The sequence below is a fragment of the Vulpes lagopus genome, chromosome 5, assembly GCF_018345385.1.
Source record: "Vulpes lagopus strain Blue_001 chromosome 5, ASM1834538v1, whole genome shotgun sequence".
Lineage (NCBI taxonomy): Eukaryota > Metazoa > Chordata > Mammalia > Carnivora > Canidae > Vulpes > Vulpes lagopus.
This window is the reverse complement of record NC_054828.1, coordinates 60815162-60834009: the sequence shown is the minus strand read 5'-3', so window position 1 is coordinate 60834009 and position 18848 is coordinate 60815162. Positions and strand designations below refer to the sequence as shown.

General features: G+C 41.7%; 1 protein-coding gene across 2 annotated transcripts in view; it reads left to right on the top strand.

Moving 5' to 3' along the window:
- Positions 1-10675, top strand: part of IRAK3 (interleukin 1 receptor associated kinase 3) — a 50667-nt gene extending 39992 nt beyond the window's left edge. For both annotated transcript variants that reach the window (XM_041756709.1, XM_041756708.1), the window contains exons 9-12: positions 3076-3274; positions 3524-3586; positions 3675-3839; positions 5231-10675. In XM_041756709.1, the coding sequence (XP_041612643.1) occupies positions 3076-3274; positions 3524-3586; positions 3675-3839; positions 5231-5740 (937 nt within the window). In that variant the 3' untranslated portion in view covers positions 5741-10675. The remainder of the gene's footprint in view (positions 1-3075; positions 3275-3523; positions 3587-3674; positions 3840-5230) is intronic.
- Positions 10676-18848: the final 8173 nt, after the last annotated feature.

The following is an 18848-nucleotide window of genomic DNA, read 5'->3' as shown; positions in this document are numbered from 1 at the left end:
TCCTGGGAATGGGACCTCTCTGCCTATCTCACCTCCTGGCACAGCTGGCAAGCTCCTGGATTAGAGCCCCCAGCCCTCCAAAATGATCAAGGGGTCTCCAGAAGGCCCACCTTGGTGGGAACAGCTGAAGTGCACACATACCTATGGAAGAAGTAATTATGAACTAAATGTTCTTATCTGGAGCTGGAGAGAAGGCAGGGGCTGGCTCTAGTGGACTCCTCATGTTCAGAGGTTTGTCAGGATAGTCAACAGTATTTTCCCGGACGCCTGGGTGGCCCAGCAGTTGAGTGTCTGCCTTTGGCTCAGGGCATGATCCCGGGGTCCTAGACCAGGATCGAGACCCCCATCAGCCTTCTTGCAAGAAGCCTGATTCTCCCTCTGCCCGTATCTCTGCCTCTCTCTGTGTGTCTCTCATGAGTAAATAAATAAAATCTTTAAAAAAACAAAACAAAACACTATTTTCCAAGTGAGATGGATGATGAGTGACATAGATGAGTTGGAACCAGGCTGGCCTTAGAAGCTGCCGTGTTTCAAATATATGAAGAAAAGACAAGGGAGGGAGAAGACTGAGAATTGTGATTACTGATATGAGACTGAAGGGTTAGGCCCTCACTGACGTTCTCATAAATGCAAGGGTCACACAATAGATAAAGGTCCTAGGACTGATAAATGAGGTGAACTCTTTGGATTTTGCAATTCTCTTGGCCACACTTAAAGGACAGAGAGTGACATCAAGTTTAGAATGTGTTCTTCGTAAAGGGTCCTGGGGAATGTCTTCATGCTGTTGTCAACTTTGTTGTAGACAAAGCCCGGACTAGAATTCTTAATGGCCTCAACTCTGAATCCTCAAAATAGAACTAGGACTCTGAATACTCTGGATGGTTAGAACACCTGCAACTCAGACCGCGAAGCCAGGTTCTTCCTGTCAGCCTACATGTACAGGGACAGCAAGGACTTCTGGAACTTTTGTAAGGTCCAGTATTTGTTCAGGATTAAGAATTTCTTATTCTTATCCTGTAGCTATTACTGCATTAAAAAATTATTTATTTATTTTACAGAGAGAAAAGAGAGAGAGAGAGAGACATGAGTGGGAGGGACAGAGGGAGAAGGAGAGAGAATCTCAAGCAGACTTTGCATTGAGTGTGGAGTCCAATGCAGGGCTCAATCTCATGACCCTGAGATCATGATCTGACCTGAAATCAAGAGTTGGATGCTTGACCAATGGTGCCATCCAGGCACCTTGCTCTTAACCACCTTTGATAACAATATGTAGTACTACAAATATACCACTTGGCATTTTGGATGGGCAGGCCTAGTATTAGCAGCTTTGGTTTCAGAGAATAAAAAAGCAAGCTCTGAATAGCCCCAAGCAAAACTGAGAAATAGATCACCCTCTCTTGGCTCCCCCCCCCACCTCTTTTATCAATATCCATCTGCTCTCTTACCATGAGTTACTGATTTTCATCTTCCCTCTCATTTATTGAGCATTATCCTATGCCGGATAGTAGGCTGCTTATATTCAGTTCTGTGAATTCTGTTGTTTGCCCCATTTCACATGTGAGGACAACATTGAGGCGTATGGGGTACAGTAACCCCCAGTGGTCACATTGCCAGAGAAAGGCAGGCTGGGACTCAAGCCGGCTGTGAGCCATGTGAAATGCATGGGTTTAACCTTTCCCATCCCTGCTGTGGCGGCGCTTTGAAGGTAAAAGTAAGCTTATGCTTACCTTACTGTCAGCCAAGATATTGAGTGATTATTAAGATTTTTCTGTGACAAGGAGACAAAACTGACTCTAAGCACCTTGCCTTTACCTCTGTAGATACTTGTTTTTTTTTTTTAATTTTTTGAAAAAAATATATTTTTATTTATCTGACAGAGAGATAGAACCAGAGAGCACAAGAAAGGGGAATGGCAGATGGAGAGGGAGAAGCAGGCTCCCTGCTGAGCAGGGAGCCCAATGCCAGGCAATCCCAGGACCCTGGGATCCTGACCCGAACCAAAGGCAGATGCCCAACCTACTGAGCCACCCAGGTGCCCTTTCATGTTTTAAATAAGACTCAAGGGCAGCCCCAGTTGCGCAGTGGTTTAGCGCTGCCTGAAGCCCCAGGGCGTGATCCTGGAGACCCTGGATCGAGTCCTGCATCAGGAACTCTGCATGGAGCCTGTGTCTCTGCCTCTCTCTCTCTCTCTCTCTCTCTCTCTCTCTCTCTGTGTGTGTGTGTGTGTGTCTCTATGACTAAATAAATAAAATCTTTAAAAAATAATAAGTAAGTAAGTAAATAAATAAATAATTAAAGACTCAAAGACATTTTTGTCATTAGTCCCTAGAAAGTCCATAGAGCTGGGACAGTAGACCAGGGTTATCCTTAAGACAGGGCTGCCAAAGGCTCGCTGCTGATAGGCTGATAAGCTGATAAGCTCCTGAGCTCTGTGCACATCACAGGTACTTGATTGTTAGCTGATTAAAACCCAGTTAGTGGTCTTACTGCGTATCAGAAGGGCGCAAGGAAAGTGGCTTTGGTTAACTTTAGTTTTTCCTGTTGACAAAGCATCAGCTTTATCTGCCAACGCCCTATATGTATCTATACACTTGAAAAGCGCACTATTCCTAGGTCAGGTCTCCATTTTATTTCATTTTTTTAAGGGATTTATTTATTTGAGGGAGAGAGAGGCAGCACGGGAGCTAGGGAGTGTGCACATGAATGGGGGGAGAGATAGAGGGAGAAGAGAGGGAGAAAGAGAATCCCAAGCAGACTGCCTGCTGAGCATGGAGCCCCAACAGGGGCTGAGACCTCAGGACCCTGAGACCATGACCTGAGCTGAAATCAACAGTCAGTCGCTCAACTTACTGAGCCACCCAGGCACCCAGGTTTTCATTTTAGAGTTTTACATACTACTTGTATTTATATTTTAAGAAGAATAAGAAAATACCCTCTAGTTCATGGAAAACCGTGCATGGCTTTGTTTTGTCAGTGTTTGGCATTACCCAGATATGAAGGTGAGTTTGTCGTTTTTTTCCCACCGGAATGTCATTGTGATGTTTTTGTCTTGTTTGTCCTCGATCATGATTTTAGTGCAAACATACTTTTGGATGATCAGTTTCAACCCAAGCTAACTGATTTTGGCATGGCGCACTTCCGACCCCACCTGGAACACCAGAGCTGTACCATAAGTGTGGCCAGCAGCAGCAGTAAACATCTGTGGTACATGCCTGAAGAGTACATCAGACAGGGCAAACTTTCCGTTAAAACGGATGTCTATAGCTTTGGAATTGTAAGTACCAAGTACCAGTCAACAAAGAAGGAAAGCTTATTCCCAGGAATGCTCTAAATTCTAAGAACTTTTTAAGGGCTTTTGACTGTTACTCATCGTCTTCTACGTTAATTTTGTGTTATCAAAGAGTAAAATATAAAGTCATTAATTAGAATGAATGATATCTATTGTTAAAGTTAATCACTGCAACTAATTCTGCGTATATATCTTACATATGTTTGTAGTTGACTTTCTCTGTATTCTTTATAGGTAATAATGGAGGTTCTAACAGGCTGTAAAGTGGTGTTAGACAATCCAAAGCATATCCAGCTGGTGAGAATTGTCTTCATCTGTGTTCCTATCTCTCGGTCATTTTTGGGGTAGAGTTCTAAAAGATAAAATTGTCTTCTTCTCTTTCTAGAGGGATCTCCTTATGGAATTGATGGAGAAGAGAGGCCTCGATTCATGTCTTTCATTTCTAGATAAGAAAGTGCATCCCTGTCCTCGGAACTTCTCTGCCAAGCTCTTCTCTTTGGCAGGGCAGTGTGCTACCTCGCGGGCAAAGTTAAGACCATCAATGGATGAAGTGCGTACACATGGTTTTACTCAAAACCAAGCCCACAGAACCATGGAAAAATCTAAATTGGATAAATTGTGTGTCTAAGTGAATTATTTATCAATTAGGCAAATCCAGCTCCTCACACAGAGTTCTAACCTAATGGTTCTTCCAAGTCGACAAGTCACATTATTTGGTACTCTGGTAGAGGTTGTTGCTGGGTGGGAATAGGGCACCACAAGAAATTTAATGAAAAGACTGAAGTGAGCAGTTTGGAGAGAATTTTATTTGACCTTCATTAAGAGATTTGGTCCATTAAAAATGCATTTCATATTTCCTCTATTGATTTTTAAAATTTACTCTTCAATTTCATCATCTATTGATTTAGTTGTTTATTTGTTCAACAAATATGTAGCCGGTGCTTACTTTGCATGTGCCAGACTTGGTATTGGATACGGAGGATGCAACAGTAATCAAGATACAGTTGTTGCCCTCAGCCTCAAATGAGAGATTAGTTCAAGTGGCTTTTCAGTACAGAGAGATAAGCATAATGGTAGGTGGAAGCCCAAGTCAACATGGGAGCATAGAGTCAGAATAGAAAGGCATTTTAGTCGAAGAGAATCTATACCTGCAAAGCTCAGAGATAACGGATTTTCCAGCACTGATACTGCAGGTAGTTCATGGAAGTGGGAGGTGGTGAGGCAAAAGCTGGAGTGCTTAAAATCATAGAAAGTTCCAGGTGATAGAGGGACGTGAATTCCATTCTGGGATTTGGGGTTTATCCTGAATCTATGGCAGAGCCATGAAAGGGTTTTCAACAAGAGATCAGCACAATCAGAATATGAAGAGCACTGGCCTGGGAGTCAGGAGAGCTATATTTTAGGCCTGGCACCACCAGTGAGAGCTATGTGGCCTGGTATCTTGGGCCCAAAAAGAGCTGTGAGATATATTGGAAGAAACCTGGAGTTGGGAGCCAGATCTGAGGTCAAGCTACAGATCTGCTCCTTCCTGGCTAGTGATCTTTTTTTGAGCCTCAGCTTTAACTCTGGCATTTGAGAACTACGGATTGGGTCCCCCGTCCTCTGACACTTTCTGGTACTCCACATATTAAGGTTGAAGTGAAAAATGGACAGAGATTCAGCCAAGGTCCCACAGCAGTTGGGGGCAAATCTAAGCCTTAACTCAGGTCCCTTGATATTTACCTCATTGCAGTTTCTTTTATATTTGGTTTCAAGTCTCTTAATTTACTCATTAAACTGAAGGGGTTTAAGCTAATCTTCAATACCTTCTCATTCAAAACTCTATAGTTGAACTTATTTCGTGAAAATACGAGAACATTGCTTAGCAGGTAGATGGAAATAAGGTAAAAGGAGAGGTTATTCAAGCTTAACTCCATGTTTGTGTGCTTCTTGGTTAACCAGGTCCTAACTACTCTTGAAAGTACTCAAGCCAGCTTATATTTTGCTGAAGATCCTCCCACCTCCCTCAAGTCCTTCAGGTGTCCTTCTCCTCTCTTCTTGGAGAACGTACCAAGTATTCCAGTGGAAGATGATGAAAGCCAGAATAACCATTCACTGCCTCATGATAAAGCTTTGAGAAAAGTTGGAGTGACTCAGAAAGTTCCATTCGAATGCAGCCAGTCTGAGGTTACGTTTCTGGGCTTTGACCGAAAGACAGGCAGTGAGAGGAAGGAGGATACCTGCGACAGGCCCAGTTCTTCTTGTAAAGAAAGTGGGTCTCCAAAGCATGTAGCTCTATCCCAGGACCCAGGGGCCTATGGTACGGATGTGGACCCTTCTGTAGAAGCTCCAGGCCATTCTTACAGGAGCAGGCCAGTAGAGACCAGCTGTTCCTGTGAATTTTCCTGGAATGAATGTGAACAGTATAAAAGGGAATCGATTTCACCAGAAGATAAAGAAGAAAGTAAGTAATTGCTAAGGCACCCGAGGACAGGTATCATCTTGGGAAAACATTGTCACCATTAAGTGATGCTAAGAGGACTATCGATGGTGAGTTTGGGTGATGCAGGTCAACAATCTGGACGATGTTATTCCTTCCTTCCCAATTCCCAAAACAGAGTGGCTTAAACCTAGGCTAAGTTAGAGCCATTCAAAATTACTTAAGATCATGACCTTTGACTTCAGACAAACAAAACCTACCAAAAAGGGACTGGATTCTGTTGTCTTCGTCATCATCAACATGAGCCCTCAGAGCCTCGAGTCAGCTATGTACGGTCAGTTCAGTTAGATTCCATTGTTCTGGTTAGCTTGCTTGAGATGGTTGTAGCAAGTGTCTAATTTGTAAATGTTAGCAGATGCCTTTATAAATAATTGCCCTTTTGTTTACTTCAGTTAACCCTTAGTATTTTTTCTGTCCATCCCTGTCAAGCCTGCCTGTCTGAAAATGAGCCAGATTCACTCCCGACTATGACATGTTCTGTGGAAAGAGGGGATTCTTGCCCAAGATCTGTATTTCTGTATTTTAACTCTTAGGATAGTTTATCATGTATCATATAGTTGTTGGCTATTGTTACAATTTTTTTTTTGCAAACTATTATATCTTGAGTAGAATGTATGAAATTTCAATCAGGTAATTTTTATTTCTGAGAAAATCGCTGGTCACAAGGGCCGATGTCAGCTTTTTGTTTGATTCTGTACCAGCCAACTCTGTGCCTCTACCTCCTGTTTACTGGATCTCCCCCTGTGGAAATCCTACCCATCCTTCAAGGCTCAGCAGAAGTGCCTCTTCCAGGAAGCTTCCTAAATCTCTCCACCCAGAAGTACTCACTTCATCAGCATTGCCACAGCTTTGTTTTTGTGTTTCTATTTTATATTTGTTACTTTCTGAATTATATCAAAGTTGCCTGTGCCATCCAGTCTCTCTGACTGGTTTGTAAACTACCTGTATTAATTTCCTTTTGTTGCTATAACAAATTATAACAAACTTACTGGGTTAAAACAGTGAAGTTGGGGTGCCTGGCTGGCTCAGTTGGTAGAGCATCTGACTCCTGATCTTAGGGTTGTGAGTTTGAGCTCTACAATGGGTATAGAGATTACTTAAAAAAACAAAAAAACAAAAAAAAAATAAAAAAAACAAACAATATAATTTAGTTATTTTACAGTGCTGAAGGTCAGAGGTCCTTGATATTCTTTCTGGAGACTCTAGGGGAGAATTTGTTCCCTTGCCTTTTCTAGCTTCTAGAGACTACCTGCATTCATTGACTCGTGGCCTCTTTCTCCATTCTCAGAGCCAGTATGTGGCATCTTTGAAGATTTCTCTTTCTTTCTCTCTTTGATCTTTTCTTCATCACCTCTTTCTCTTACTTTGGGCCTCCTGTTTCTCATAAGGATCCTTGTGTTTGTGTTGGACCCACTCAGATAATCCACAGAAATGTCTGCATCTCAGGACCCTTAATTTAATCACATCTGCAATGTCTCTTTTCTCCTGTAAAGTCATTCACAGGTTTCTGGGATTAGGACATGGATATCCTGCTGGAGGAGAGGGGAGGACACATTACTCTGTCACATTCCCTGAGTGTGTAGGAGTCATCTCTTCAAGGCCCACATTAGCCTGTATAGAGCTGTTGTTTCCTTACAAGTGAAGTTGAATTAAATTATCTCTAAGAACCCACATAATAAGAAATTCAGCTATGGTAAACATTGCTGAATAAAGTGGGGATAAGGACTGTCTTCATGATGATAGATAGAAATACTCCACAAAAACCATTTCCATAGGATTAATGGAATTTCCTTCTCTAGCACATTTATAATAAAAGGGTAGACCTCTAGCCTTCTATAGACTCACACATTTTTTTCTTTTCTTTCCTTCCTTCCTTCCTTCCTTCTTTTCTTTCTTCCTTTATTTTATTATTATTATTTTTGGTGAGTTAGTACAGTTAGGTTAATCATAGTGAGATTGGAGGCCAGATTTCAGATTTAAGAACAAATGATTAAAGAAGAAAGTCATCAGGAATCAGGGTCAGGTTAAGAGACCAAGGTCAGAAACATGAAGCTATAATTCTGGGAAAAAGGATCTCATGATGAGGTTCAAATAGAATATGCCTTAGTCTGATTGGCAGTCCACATAAAGGTCCCGGTAAACAGTTGAGAGAAGTCATGCTCAGGCTGGCCCTCACGTCCCCTGACTGCCCTTCGCTGTCTTGCCCATATGTTCATGGCATGTGTTGACAATGCTCCCAAATCGCCCATGTGTCAAAATTAGCAGGGACAAACAGTTGGACCAGACTTTATATGATTTCTTGTGACCTGTCCTAGTTTGGCAGCTCTTGATTATACATGTTAATGAAAAGAAGCATAAAAGCCTTTGGTATTTGGCTTTATATATTGTAAACCATCAGGGTTTAGCTTATCTTAGAAACATAATCTGAAACTATTTTGGCCGAATTGGGGAAATTAGCCTGGCATTGTGTGAAGTTGCCACGAGTAATTCAAAAGAGGTAATCAAGATGATCAAGAATTGACTTTATGTTGAACTGTTTTTCACCTTGAATCTGGACCTCCCAGTACCCTGGGTGAGAGGTCATAAAGGAAGCTGTGATGAACACCAATCCTGAGCCATTACTCGGCACGTGTGTAGTCTGTTGGGATTACGTTGATTTGAATTTGCTTAGCAGTGTTTCTCAAATTTCAGTGTGCATCCAAATGATGCGGAAGTCTTGTTAAAAACAAATTACTGAAAAAAAGCAAAACAAAACAAAACAAATTGCTGGACCCCACCCGGTTTCTGATGCGGTAGTTCTGGGGTTAGGAATTTGGCTTTCTAGCGAGTTCCCAGGTGCTGCTCATGCTGCTGCTGTTCAGACCACTCTTTGAGAACCTCTGCCTTAGAGTGTTCTCAAATAGTCATAGATCAGTACCTTTCCATCTACTACCTTTCCATCTAGGTGCATGGTTTTTGAGAGAGTAATCATTTTTAAAAGTTCTTTTATATTTACCATCTTACTTAAGATTTTAGTTAATTGGAGTAGGAGCTCTAGAAATATTTTTTTTTTGAGCTCTAGAAATATTGTTAATCAGTCATCTTTTCTGATGCGGTCACCTTGCTAGGGTATGACTACTTTGGACATCTTAAAGAACAAGTCAGATTATCTGGCAATAACCTGATCAATGATATGGCAGGCAGATGCCACTGTGGCTGGAAATTAAAAGAATCTTCTATTGAGTAATCTAGTCCTCCTTGATTTGCCTTCTGGTGTGTTAATACAGGGTCATTAACACAAGGTCATAGGAATTAAATCTTGCACACTGCTCTGGTCAATAAGAGAGGACCTCCATGGCTTCATGATGTGGGGACTCAGGTACATGAAGAAACCAAGAATGAGCCTCCAAGTGTTCCCTTTGATCAGCAAAGATCAATTAGTAAAGAATTTCACTCATTTTCACCTATGTAATGCACCATGGCAATCTTATTTACTTGTTAGGTTTTTTTGGTCTCACTTTATAGGCCGATCTTATTTACTTGTTAGTTTATAGGCTGATCTTATTTATTTGTTAGGTTTTTTGGTCTCACTTTATAACGTCCCAAAGCACAGGGAAAATATTTCGTGGTCTTTGAAAACAGGTATGGGACTTTGGCATAATCATTTTTATTGACTTCTTGAGAATTGTTATAATGATCCGAAACTTGCTGCATTATCGTGTAGCCTCATGGGATGGTATGTTAGCCAGTGTAAAACAGCTTCTATGACTTGAGATGTGGTGAGTCTAGGAAATGAGGGTTAGCCTGAGTAGCATTTATCAAGCACTGTGTTGGCTCCTAGGACACCGAGGAAGGAGGAAAGGCAACTAGCCAACTCAACAGTTTGGTAACATCTGGTATTTGAACCACAAACCAATGGAACTAAAAATAAAAGGGTAAGGAGGTTACTGTGTACTTATGAGAGAGGAAGGAAGGCTTCTTGGAGAAGCTTGCTGGAGAGAGAGAGGGAGGAAGAGAAATAGAAAAGGGGGCCCAGGATGGACATCCAGAGGTTTGGGGGCCAGGAGCTCTCGCAGAACTCCACACAACACAGGCCCTGGGGCTGGAAGGATGGGCAAGGGCCAAGGGAGCTGGGTCCAGAGGTTTCTGTGTTTTTTCCCCGTTTAGCCTTCGCAGCCACCCTAAAGGTCTGAATCCCATTTTAGAGTTGAGAAGACTTATTTACGGGGGGTAAGGAACATGCCTGAGGCCCTCCCATATCTGGGAGAGCCCGGATTTGAATGCACATCTCTCTGGTTTCAAGGCCCACACCCTTTCTCGTACTGCACATTACAGAGAAGCCCCCGCAGATTCAAGCTCTTATGAAAAGGCATAGATGTCATTTGTTGAATCCACAAGGTTTCAGTGAGGACACAAGGCTTGACATGTCTTCCGCCTTTTTTCACTATCCTGCTTCTCTGTTAAGAGTTATCCACTTTGATTGTCATTAGATGTGAGTTAAATATATCCACTGATCCAACCATTCATTCATTGAATGAACATTTATCAACATTTGTGTCAGGCACTGTTCTGGGGAGCTGGGGACGCAGTGAAGATCACACCCAACAAAGATCCCTGATCTCATGGAGCTTATGTTCAAAGGAATGAATGAATGGATGAAAGGAAACACCATTCCTTTAGTCTCAATTCTTTTTTTTTTTTCCATATCATTTTTAATGTCCAATGTTTATAATATGAGAGCTGGGGCTTTCTCCTCAACTCAAGTTTATAAATTTTTAATTGGCTTGTGAAGCCAATAGGGATACTTCTTCTTGTCTAATTTGGTTTCTGGGAAGACTTCATTCAGGTCCTCAATGGTCATCTGATCAAATGGAATTATGTTCTTCATCTTCTCCAGCTCTTTTTCATATTCTTCAATCCTGGCCGTTGAGAGGGACAAAAACTCAGCACAGCTTTTCACATCTTCTTTTTCCCTCAGCATCCACCTGGACAGTGTATTTATCCTCTGGCACAGGAAACTTCAGGGCATTAAACTTCTTCTCAAAGTCATCTACCAAGCCAGCCTTTGCCACATGGGCCTTGTAGTAAGCCCAGTCGATAGCAGGTGGTTTCTCAGTAAGAGTAGCCAACCTGGAGGTAAGCATCTCATTCCAGGATTTCAGGGAGTTGGCAATGGCCTTTTGGTTTTGGGGTATGATCTCCCCAAAAGCTACCCAGTCAATGGTTTTTAGAGCAAGTTTTCGCCCAGCCATCTTGAGATCCTTCACCGACCCCCTTTCATCTCAATTCTAATGCTCACTGGTGGCTCTCCAGGAGACCAGCCTCCCTGAGCCATCTCGCAGAGAGTGTTGTCTGGACTTAGACTCTGGCTTCTTCACCAGCTCTTTCTAGGGATTCACAGAGACTTCTCCTTATCCTGTTGTACAGCTAATGTCTCTACAGTGGCTTGTTGCTTTGCTATTAGTGTGCACTAGGCAGGATGACATGGTTTGTGGCCACCGTAACAGACCTTCTTCTTCCATTGACCTATGATTTCTTCAGGATATTTATTTGGCTACTCATGGCAACTTCAACTGGCTTCTTCTAAGGACCCGAAGCACCTACACATGCCTCACCTCCCTATCGCTCCAAAATGTAGTTATTGACTTCTCCTCTACAAAACTGAAAATTCCTTGAGAGCAGGGCCTATATCCTGCTCATTTTTGTATCTCTAACAACTAGCATGGTATCTGGCATGTAATGTGGCCCAATACATATTTGTAAAGTGAACGAACCAAATAGTCCTTTAAAACATCTTCAAATCATTGGTACCTACTATATCAGCATTGTCATCTACATTGTTCCCAAAGTGCCATCTTTCTAAGATCCATACTAATGGCATTCATTTGCCTAGATGGTTGCATACTGCTATTTGTGGATAAAAAGTTATTAATGTCAAATATTAATATCTGAGATATCTTTGAAAAGAGGAATTAGACATTGTGTACATTGCTTATAAATTTGCTTCATGGTGGAAAATATTCCCAAACCATTTCTAAGTAATCACAGACCAACATCTTGATAGAAGATAAACTGATACTTGTGATAGTTTGTTTCCATCTTTCTATCAAATTATTTATATATATTTGATGGTCTATTGAACATGACATTTTCTTGGGAGACATTTTTGCTCCAAAGATCTACATTGCCTACCAAACTTTCACTTCAGTGCCTTCTTACTGATGTCATCTGCCTCATTGAAAGCTTTGTGGTTATCTCTACAAAGAGCAAGGGGATAGTTCCAAAGCTCTTTATTGGCTCCTTAATTTTAAAATTTCTTACAGAGCAACATTAATTGCAATGGAGGGTAAGCAGGTAGAAAGCTTACTTGTGGGTGATTCAGACTTGGTTAACATGGAAGTATCTAATATGTGGTAGATGCCTTCATCACTTAGGCTTTGAATGCCTACTGAGCTGGGAAAGTTGACTCTTATCTGGAGTCACACCAATATTGAAGTGGGGATGCAAACTGAAAACTCTTCATTCAAATCAGGAAATACCTGCTCTGAAAAAGGGGAACTTTAAAAATAAAGGCATCCTCTATTTGAGAATTTTTTAAAAAGTAAATATATGTGTGTTTATTATTTCATTTGTATTATTTTAACATATTTTATTTATTTATTTGACAGAGAGAGGGGGAGAACACAAGCAGGGGGAGCAACAGGCAGAGGGAGAGGGAGAAGCAGGCTCCCTGCAGAGCAAGGAGCCCAATGATGTGGGGCTCGATCCCAGGACCATGGGATCATGACTTGAGCCAAAGGCAGATGCTCAACCAACTGAACCACCCAGGTGCCCCTACTTTATTGGTATTAATTGTATGCACCCAGATGGGCAAATATTCAAGTAATTGACAAGAATATGAGCAAAGGGGTATTCTTGGTCCTCTTGGCAAGAGTGAAAATTGGTGCAGCTTTTCCAGAAGACGGTATGTATTAAATTTGGCAATATGTGTCAAAAATTCACGATACACTTTTTACCCAGCAATTTGTTTAGAATTTATCCCAGTGAAAGAAACTCACACAAGTATGTAAACATGAGGACAAAGAAGTACTTGATGGTGTTTATGTTATAAAACTTTGGGAGGTGCCTGGGTGGCTCAGTTGGTTAAGTGTTAGACTCTTGATTTTGGCTCAGGTCATGATCCTAGGGAATCTGCTTGAGATACTCTCTCCCTCTGGCTCTGCCACTCCTGCTTGTATTCTTTCTCTCTCTCTCTCCCTCACATAAATAAATAAATCTTTAAAAACAACAACAACAAAAGCCTTTGGAAATAGCCTAAATATCCTTTAATAAAAAATGGGTTAAATAAATTCCAGCACATATATACCATTAAATCATATGCGACTGTCATTAAAAATCATTTAGGTCTTATTCATTGCTATGGAAATTTGTCCGTGAAATACTATCAAATGAAAAAGCAGGCTATAGAATAATATGTTCAATGTGGGCCCATTTATAATACTGGATATTTTAAAATACTGTATGTTTCATACAGAGATCTTTGCCAAGAGAGGCGTCTTTTTCCTGGCCATGGTATTCAGATGATCTTTACTTTAGACTTTTATGTATTTGAAATTTTATAATGAGTATGTATCATTTTTGTTACCAGAAAATAATAAAACTATTTTTATGTTGGAAAAATATCCTATGCATTTCGACATTGGCCTGGCTTTTTGCATACTTCCACCCCTGATAGCAACTGGCAACTACCAGTAATCTTCTATTCCATTGCCCTTTATTATTTGTCTTCCAACCTTAGCGGTTGGAAGGTTGGAAGCTCCCATGTGGATCTGTCGGGTATCCCCTGAAAAACAAGTTTTGAGAGGACTTACAGCAAAGCAATCCAAGATGCAAAAACGAGACAAGCTGAAATACAGAAGAGTGGAGAACAGATCACAGTGCACAGTTGAGAATGCCTTACAATTAAATATTAGTTGGTTTTGGTAAAATCTTTAAAAATTACCCTTGAACTTTATACTTACAAATCAGTACTTCAAGGGGTAGCCTACAGTTAAATTAAAAAAAAAATCACACACACACACACACACACACACACAAAAATCACAAGATCTTTGGAGAGAGAGATTTTTAACCATAAAGTATCTATTCCTCAGACTTGTGTCCCTCTATCCCTTTTAGCCTACATAGAATTTTTAACTTGCTGACGTTAGCAGACTCGGGGCTGTAGTTATCAGTTGAAAATACAACTTGTCACAATGCAGAGAACATGGGACCGAATACAGTGTTGTTCTCTAGCAGGTGGAGATGGAGCCTATGTAACTAGGCTAATGGGGCCCACAATACATTGATTATAAAGGGAAATAGCAAAAGTGTACTCCAGGGTGAAATACCAGTTCTAACGAGTTCTATCTGGAGGGACTGTTTGTTGGCATAAGTTACGGAGGGCGTAAATATGATAAAAACACTTCCCAGGCAAATCCAGCTAAAAGATAAATTAGTGCAGGCTTTTAAAAAATTTTTTTTAAAGATTTTATTTATTTATTCATGAGAGACACAGAGGCAGAGACACAGGCAGAGAGAGAAGCAGGCTCTCTGCAGGAAGCCCGATGTGGGACTCGATCCTGGGACCCCAGGATCACGCCCTGGGCTGAAGGCAGATGCTCAACTGCTGAGCCACCGGGGGTCCCAGTGCTGGCTTCTTAAGAGCATAACACTGCCACACGTTTTGTTCTCTTGATACCAAATTAATGAGTTGCTGCTGTTTTTGTGTTTCCTGGAAGAGAAATGGCAGGTAATACCACTGCCCCATCACTGCGAAGATTTCAGCAACAGAGGTTAAGGCGGGGTTCTGGGGGAACTCAGCCAGCTAAGCATCTGACTCTTGATTTCGGCTCAGGTCATGATCTCGGGGTCCTGGGATCCAGCCTCGAGTTGGGCTCAGCGCTCACCAGAGAGTCTGCTTGAGGATCTCTCTCCCTTTGCCTCTGCCCTTCCTTCTTTACACACACACAAACACATAAACACATGCTCTCTCTCTCTCTTTCTGAAAATAAATAAATAAATAAATAAATAAATAAATAAATAAATAAATAAATTTTAAAAAGGCATTTCTCTAATAAAAATGCATTGCCATGTTGTAGAAGACACAGTCTGACATGTCCTCATATCCCAGCATCATTGGTCCTTGTGTCAGTGGCCATCTGAGTGAACCAAGTAGCATCCCTGCATCACAGTCAAACGATCTCATCAATCACAGTGAAACTACAGCCCACTTTTCTTCAGCCACTGTTTCCAAGGCACACTCTGGACCCCATTCCTACTCGAAACTGCTACACATCAGAAATCGTTGTAGGCCATCCTGCACTTGCCAAAGACATCCAATTATCTGATCTCTCCAGTTTTTCCTGGCTTGTCCATGGCCATGCTTCTCCTCCTCATCCACTCCACGTTTTTCTTGGCGTAGGTTGAGCCGTGGGTTCGCCTGTATCAGTGTTGGTCCTCATGGAGAAATAGAACCCCTATACCAGTTCTTTTAAACAGATGGAATTTCATGTTGGGAATTGCTTATCAAAAGGTTGTGAAGGCTACAAGAGGAAAAAAAAAAAAAAAAAGAAGAAGAAAAAAGGAAAATGTGAAGTTATCCAGAGATGAGCAATTACAAGAAGCCATTGTCACTGTTATGGATAAAGGAGAAAAAAAGAGAAAACGTGCAAGTAAATGCCCATGAGCAGTTTCCTGCTGAGGCTGCGGAGGGCTCACTGCTGGTGCTTCTGGAAACAGTGCTGCCCCAGAGGAAAGCGGGAATGGGGGCCAGACCACCACCTGTGCAGCTCCTACCTTACTGCCAGGGCCCCAAAAGTCTTCACCCCTTCTATGTTCCGAAGTGAGGACTTAGCTGTCGGGGCATCCAGGAGACACAGTTTTCTCCAAACTGCACAGGAAAGCACCGAAGGGCAAGGATGGACAAATCCCGCCCTCTGGCCATTCAGCGGTTGTCCTCACCTTTGCACCTCATGCGTAAACTTCCAGTGACAGTAACAACGTGGCACCATATTCCTTAAATAATTGAAGATGCAGTCGCTGTTTCAGAAGGGGAGGCACAGGGTCTCATCAGTCACGATCTCTGTGTCCAGGTGATTTTAATCTATCTAAGATTTTCTAAGAATAAAGGTAATTATCACCAATATTCTTTCCATACCATGGGAGAAGAGAGAGGGGAAAATAAGTAATTGGTGAACATACATAAGTACATACAAAACGGGAAATCTGCGTGGCGGCGCTAGTCTTAGTTTCTGTAATTTGTTGCCTGCTGCAAGTCACTCTCCTTCCACGTGCCCTGGGCCCAGGCTGGCACATTTAGGGTGCAGGCTCCCCGCCAGGCCTCCGTCCCTATAGGGTGCGAGCCGGCAGCGGTCTGCATCAGTGCTCACTGCACACTAGCTTGTTTTTTTTCTTTTCTTTCTTTCTTTTTTTTTTTTTTTTTTTTTTAAGATTTTATTTATTTGTTTATGAGAGACACAGAGAGGGAGGCAGAAACACAGACAGAGGGAGAAGCAGGCTCCCTGCAGGACTTGATCCCAGGACCCCAGGCACACCCTGAGCCCAAGGGAGATGCTCAACCCCTGAGGCCCCCAGGCGCCCCCACACTAGCTTTCATCACTGGCTGTGGAACTGTTAGGGGGCACAGCTCCCCGGATTCCAGTCTCAAACCTTCCCGTCCTCCTTGTGCTCCCCAGTCTGATTCTCCCCTTTGTAGCTGCCATCGATACCCAGAACCACCACACACCACCGCAAGCTACGTCTTTCTTCTTGGCCCAGTGGCACCACGAGCCCAAACTGACAGTCTCGACGCCCCGGTTTGTAATACCCCTGTGTCCACGTGGGATCACGTCTCACTTGAGACCTATGAGTTTTAAATGAGCAGAGCTCGTGGGGCAGAGTGGACTGGCTCAGCTGGTGTGGCCTACGACTCTCGATCTCGGGGTTGTGAGTTTGAGTCCCACACTAGACACAGAGTGAGTACAGACAGACAGACAGACATAAGCAGAGCTCAGAACTGATGAGATGAGAAGCTGAAAAAAATATATGAGTGGGTATTTTAATTTTTCTCAGCATCCTTGCCATTGGATAATGGGAAAGATTTTAAATCACCAATAGCTCTCTTAAAATTTATCATACTGAATCAAATGTAATACTTTATTGTATGTAAAAAGAAGATTAATTTATTCTGTTATTTCATTTGGATATATTATATTTCTGTTAATTTAGTCTAAGTTTGTCCCAAGTGTGGGTACGTGTGTGTGTCAAAGGCAGGGCTTCCTACCAGCCCTTACAGACCTAAAGGATCTACCCGAGGCCTTGAGATCTTTTTCACATAAACTTCTGAGAAGCATCTATCTCCTTCACCTTTTCCTTGTGTGACTGATTATTACAAAATAAAACCCAGAGCTTATTATATCATCATTGTCCTAACATTGTCCAGTTATTTATTTATTTATTTTTGTCCAGCTATTTTCAAGTGACTTAATACACACTGTGGTTCCAGGCCACCTTGTTTGTTTTGAATCACTGATCCTACATTTTGGGGTAGCCCCTGTCTAACTCCATTTCTTATCACTCTCCCCGTCATTCGTCAGCTGCAGCCATGCCAGGCCTCTTGGTGCCAACCTGGTTCCCACCTCAGGACTTTTGCACCTGCCCTTCCCCTGCCTGGAGCTCACTCCCCCCAGAATTTCTCTCTCTGCTGTTACTCCCGCTCGCTCTTTGCAATCTTTCAGTTTCCTTCAATTCACTTGTCAGCGAATGACACTATATGTTACACTTACCTATTTGTTTATCATCAATCTTCTTCCCTAGAATATAAACTCCACGAAACCAAGGACTTTGACATGCTCATTGCTGGATCCCCAGCACTTAGATAATGACCTGAAACATAATAGATGTTCAATAAACATCTTTAGAATAGTTGAATTAGCTAGTCTTTCAAATTTTTGATTCGGTCTCCAAATTTTCAGCTTTTTTTTCCCAGGCTTGCATTATTGGTCAGTTTGATGAAGTTACTTTATCTATCCACAAAATTGTTGATAAAAAGTGCAAGATAAAGTCAACTTTAGAACCATGAGGCACTTCACCACGTATCTTCTTTCAGGTTAATGTCTTTCCAGTAAATAAAAAGTCTTTAGGAATAAATCCAATCAACTGATTTTATCTCATTTTCAAACATATGTTTCTCTATCTTGAATACAAGATACAATCCAATTTAAGTAGCACAAAATGACTTTCATAAACTGGTTCCAAACTATCTATCTACCCTTAAATCCCATCACTACTTCCTTCCTGCTCTTTTTCCATTGACTTTGTATCTTTTGTTCTAGTCCCACTAAATTTGTTATGATTCCTAATAAAGCGTACCGTGTCCTTTCTCATTCCCATGCCTTAGCACAAGCTGCTCCAACTGCCTGGAATGCCCTCCTCTCCCCACCCCCCCCTTCAGCTAGGTACAACCTTATATACCATTCATAATCTAGCATAAATATCACTTCCTCCATGAATCCTTCCCAAACTTCCTCTCCTCCGTTCTCTCTCACTAATTTCGCTTTTACATTTTGCTTATTGTTTGTAATCATGACCATATTATTTGTGTCTCTTTTCGGAGTTAAGACTATGATCTCCTCCAGGGTATGGAATTGGATACTCATTGATGTCTATTGAATGAATGAAAAACTTAATATTTGGCTAGTTGCTTGTTGGAGTTTGAAGAAAGTGAGTCATACTTGTCTGGGGTAGAACTGACTAATACCCCAGACTGACCTCCTCCAACGTGGCACTGACCTCAGTAAGTTTTTGGGAATTCATCTTAGGTTTGCCACCTTAGGGACTAGAAATCTGCAGTTTCCTTGGAATGGACGTACCTCTCAATGGCAGATCCGCAGCGATCAAGCTCATGAAGTTGATAAAAATAAGCATGCTGATTTTCTATTTTATAATGAAAAGCATAACTATCCAGAGAATTGAATTCTCAAGTCAACCTCTTAGTGTTTCATCTCCTTATAGGCAAGTTCTAGACGAGGCACTCTGATGTGGTGCAGTGCAATTAGTTGA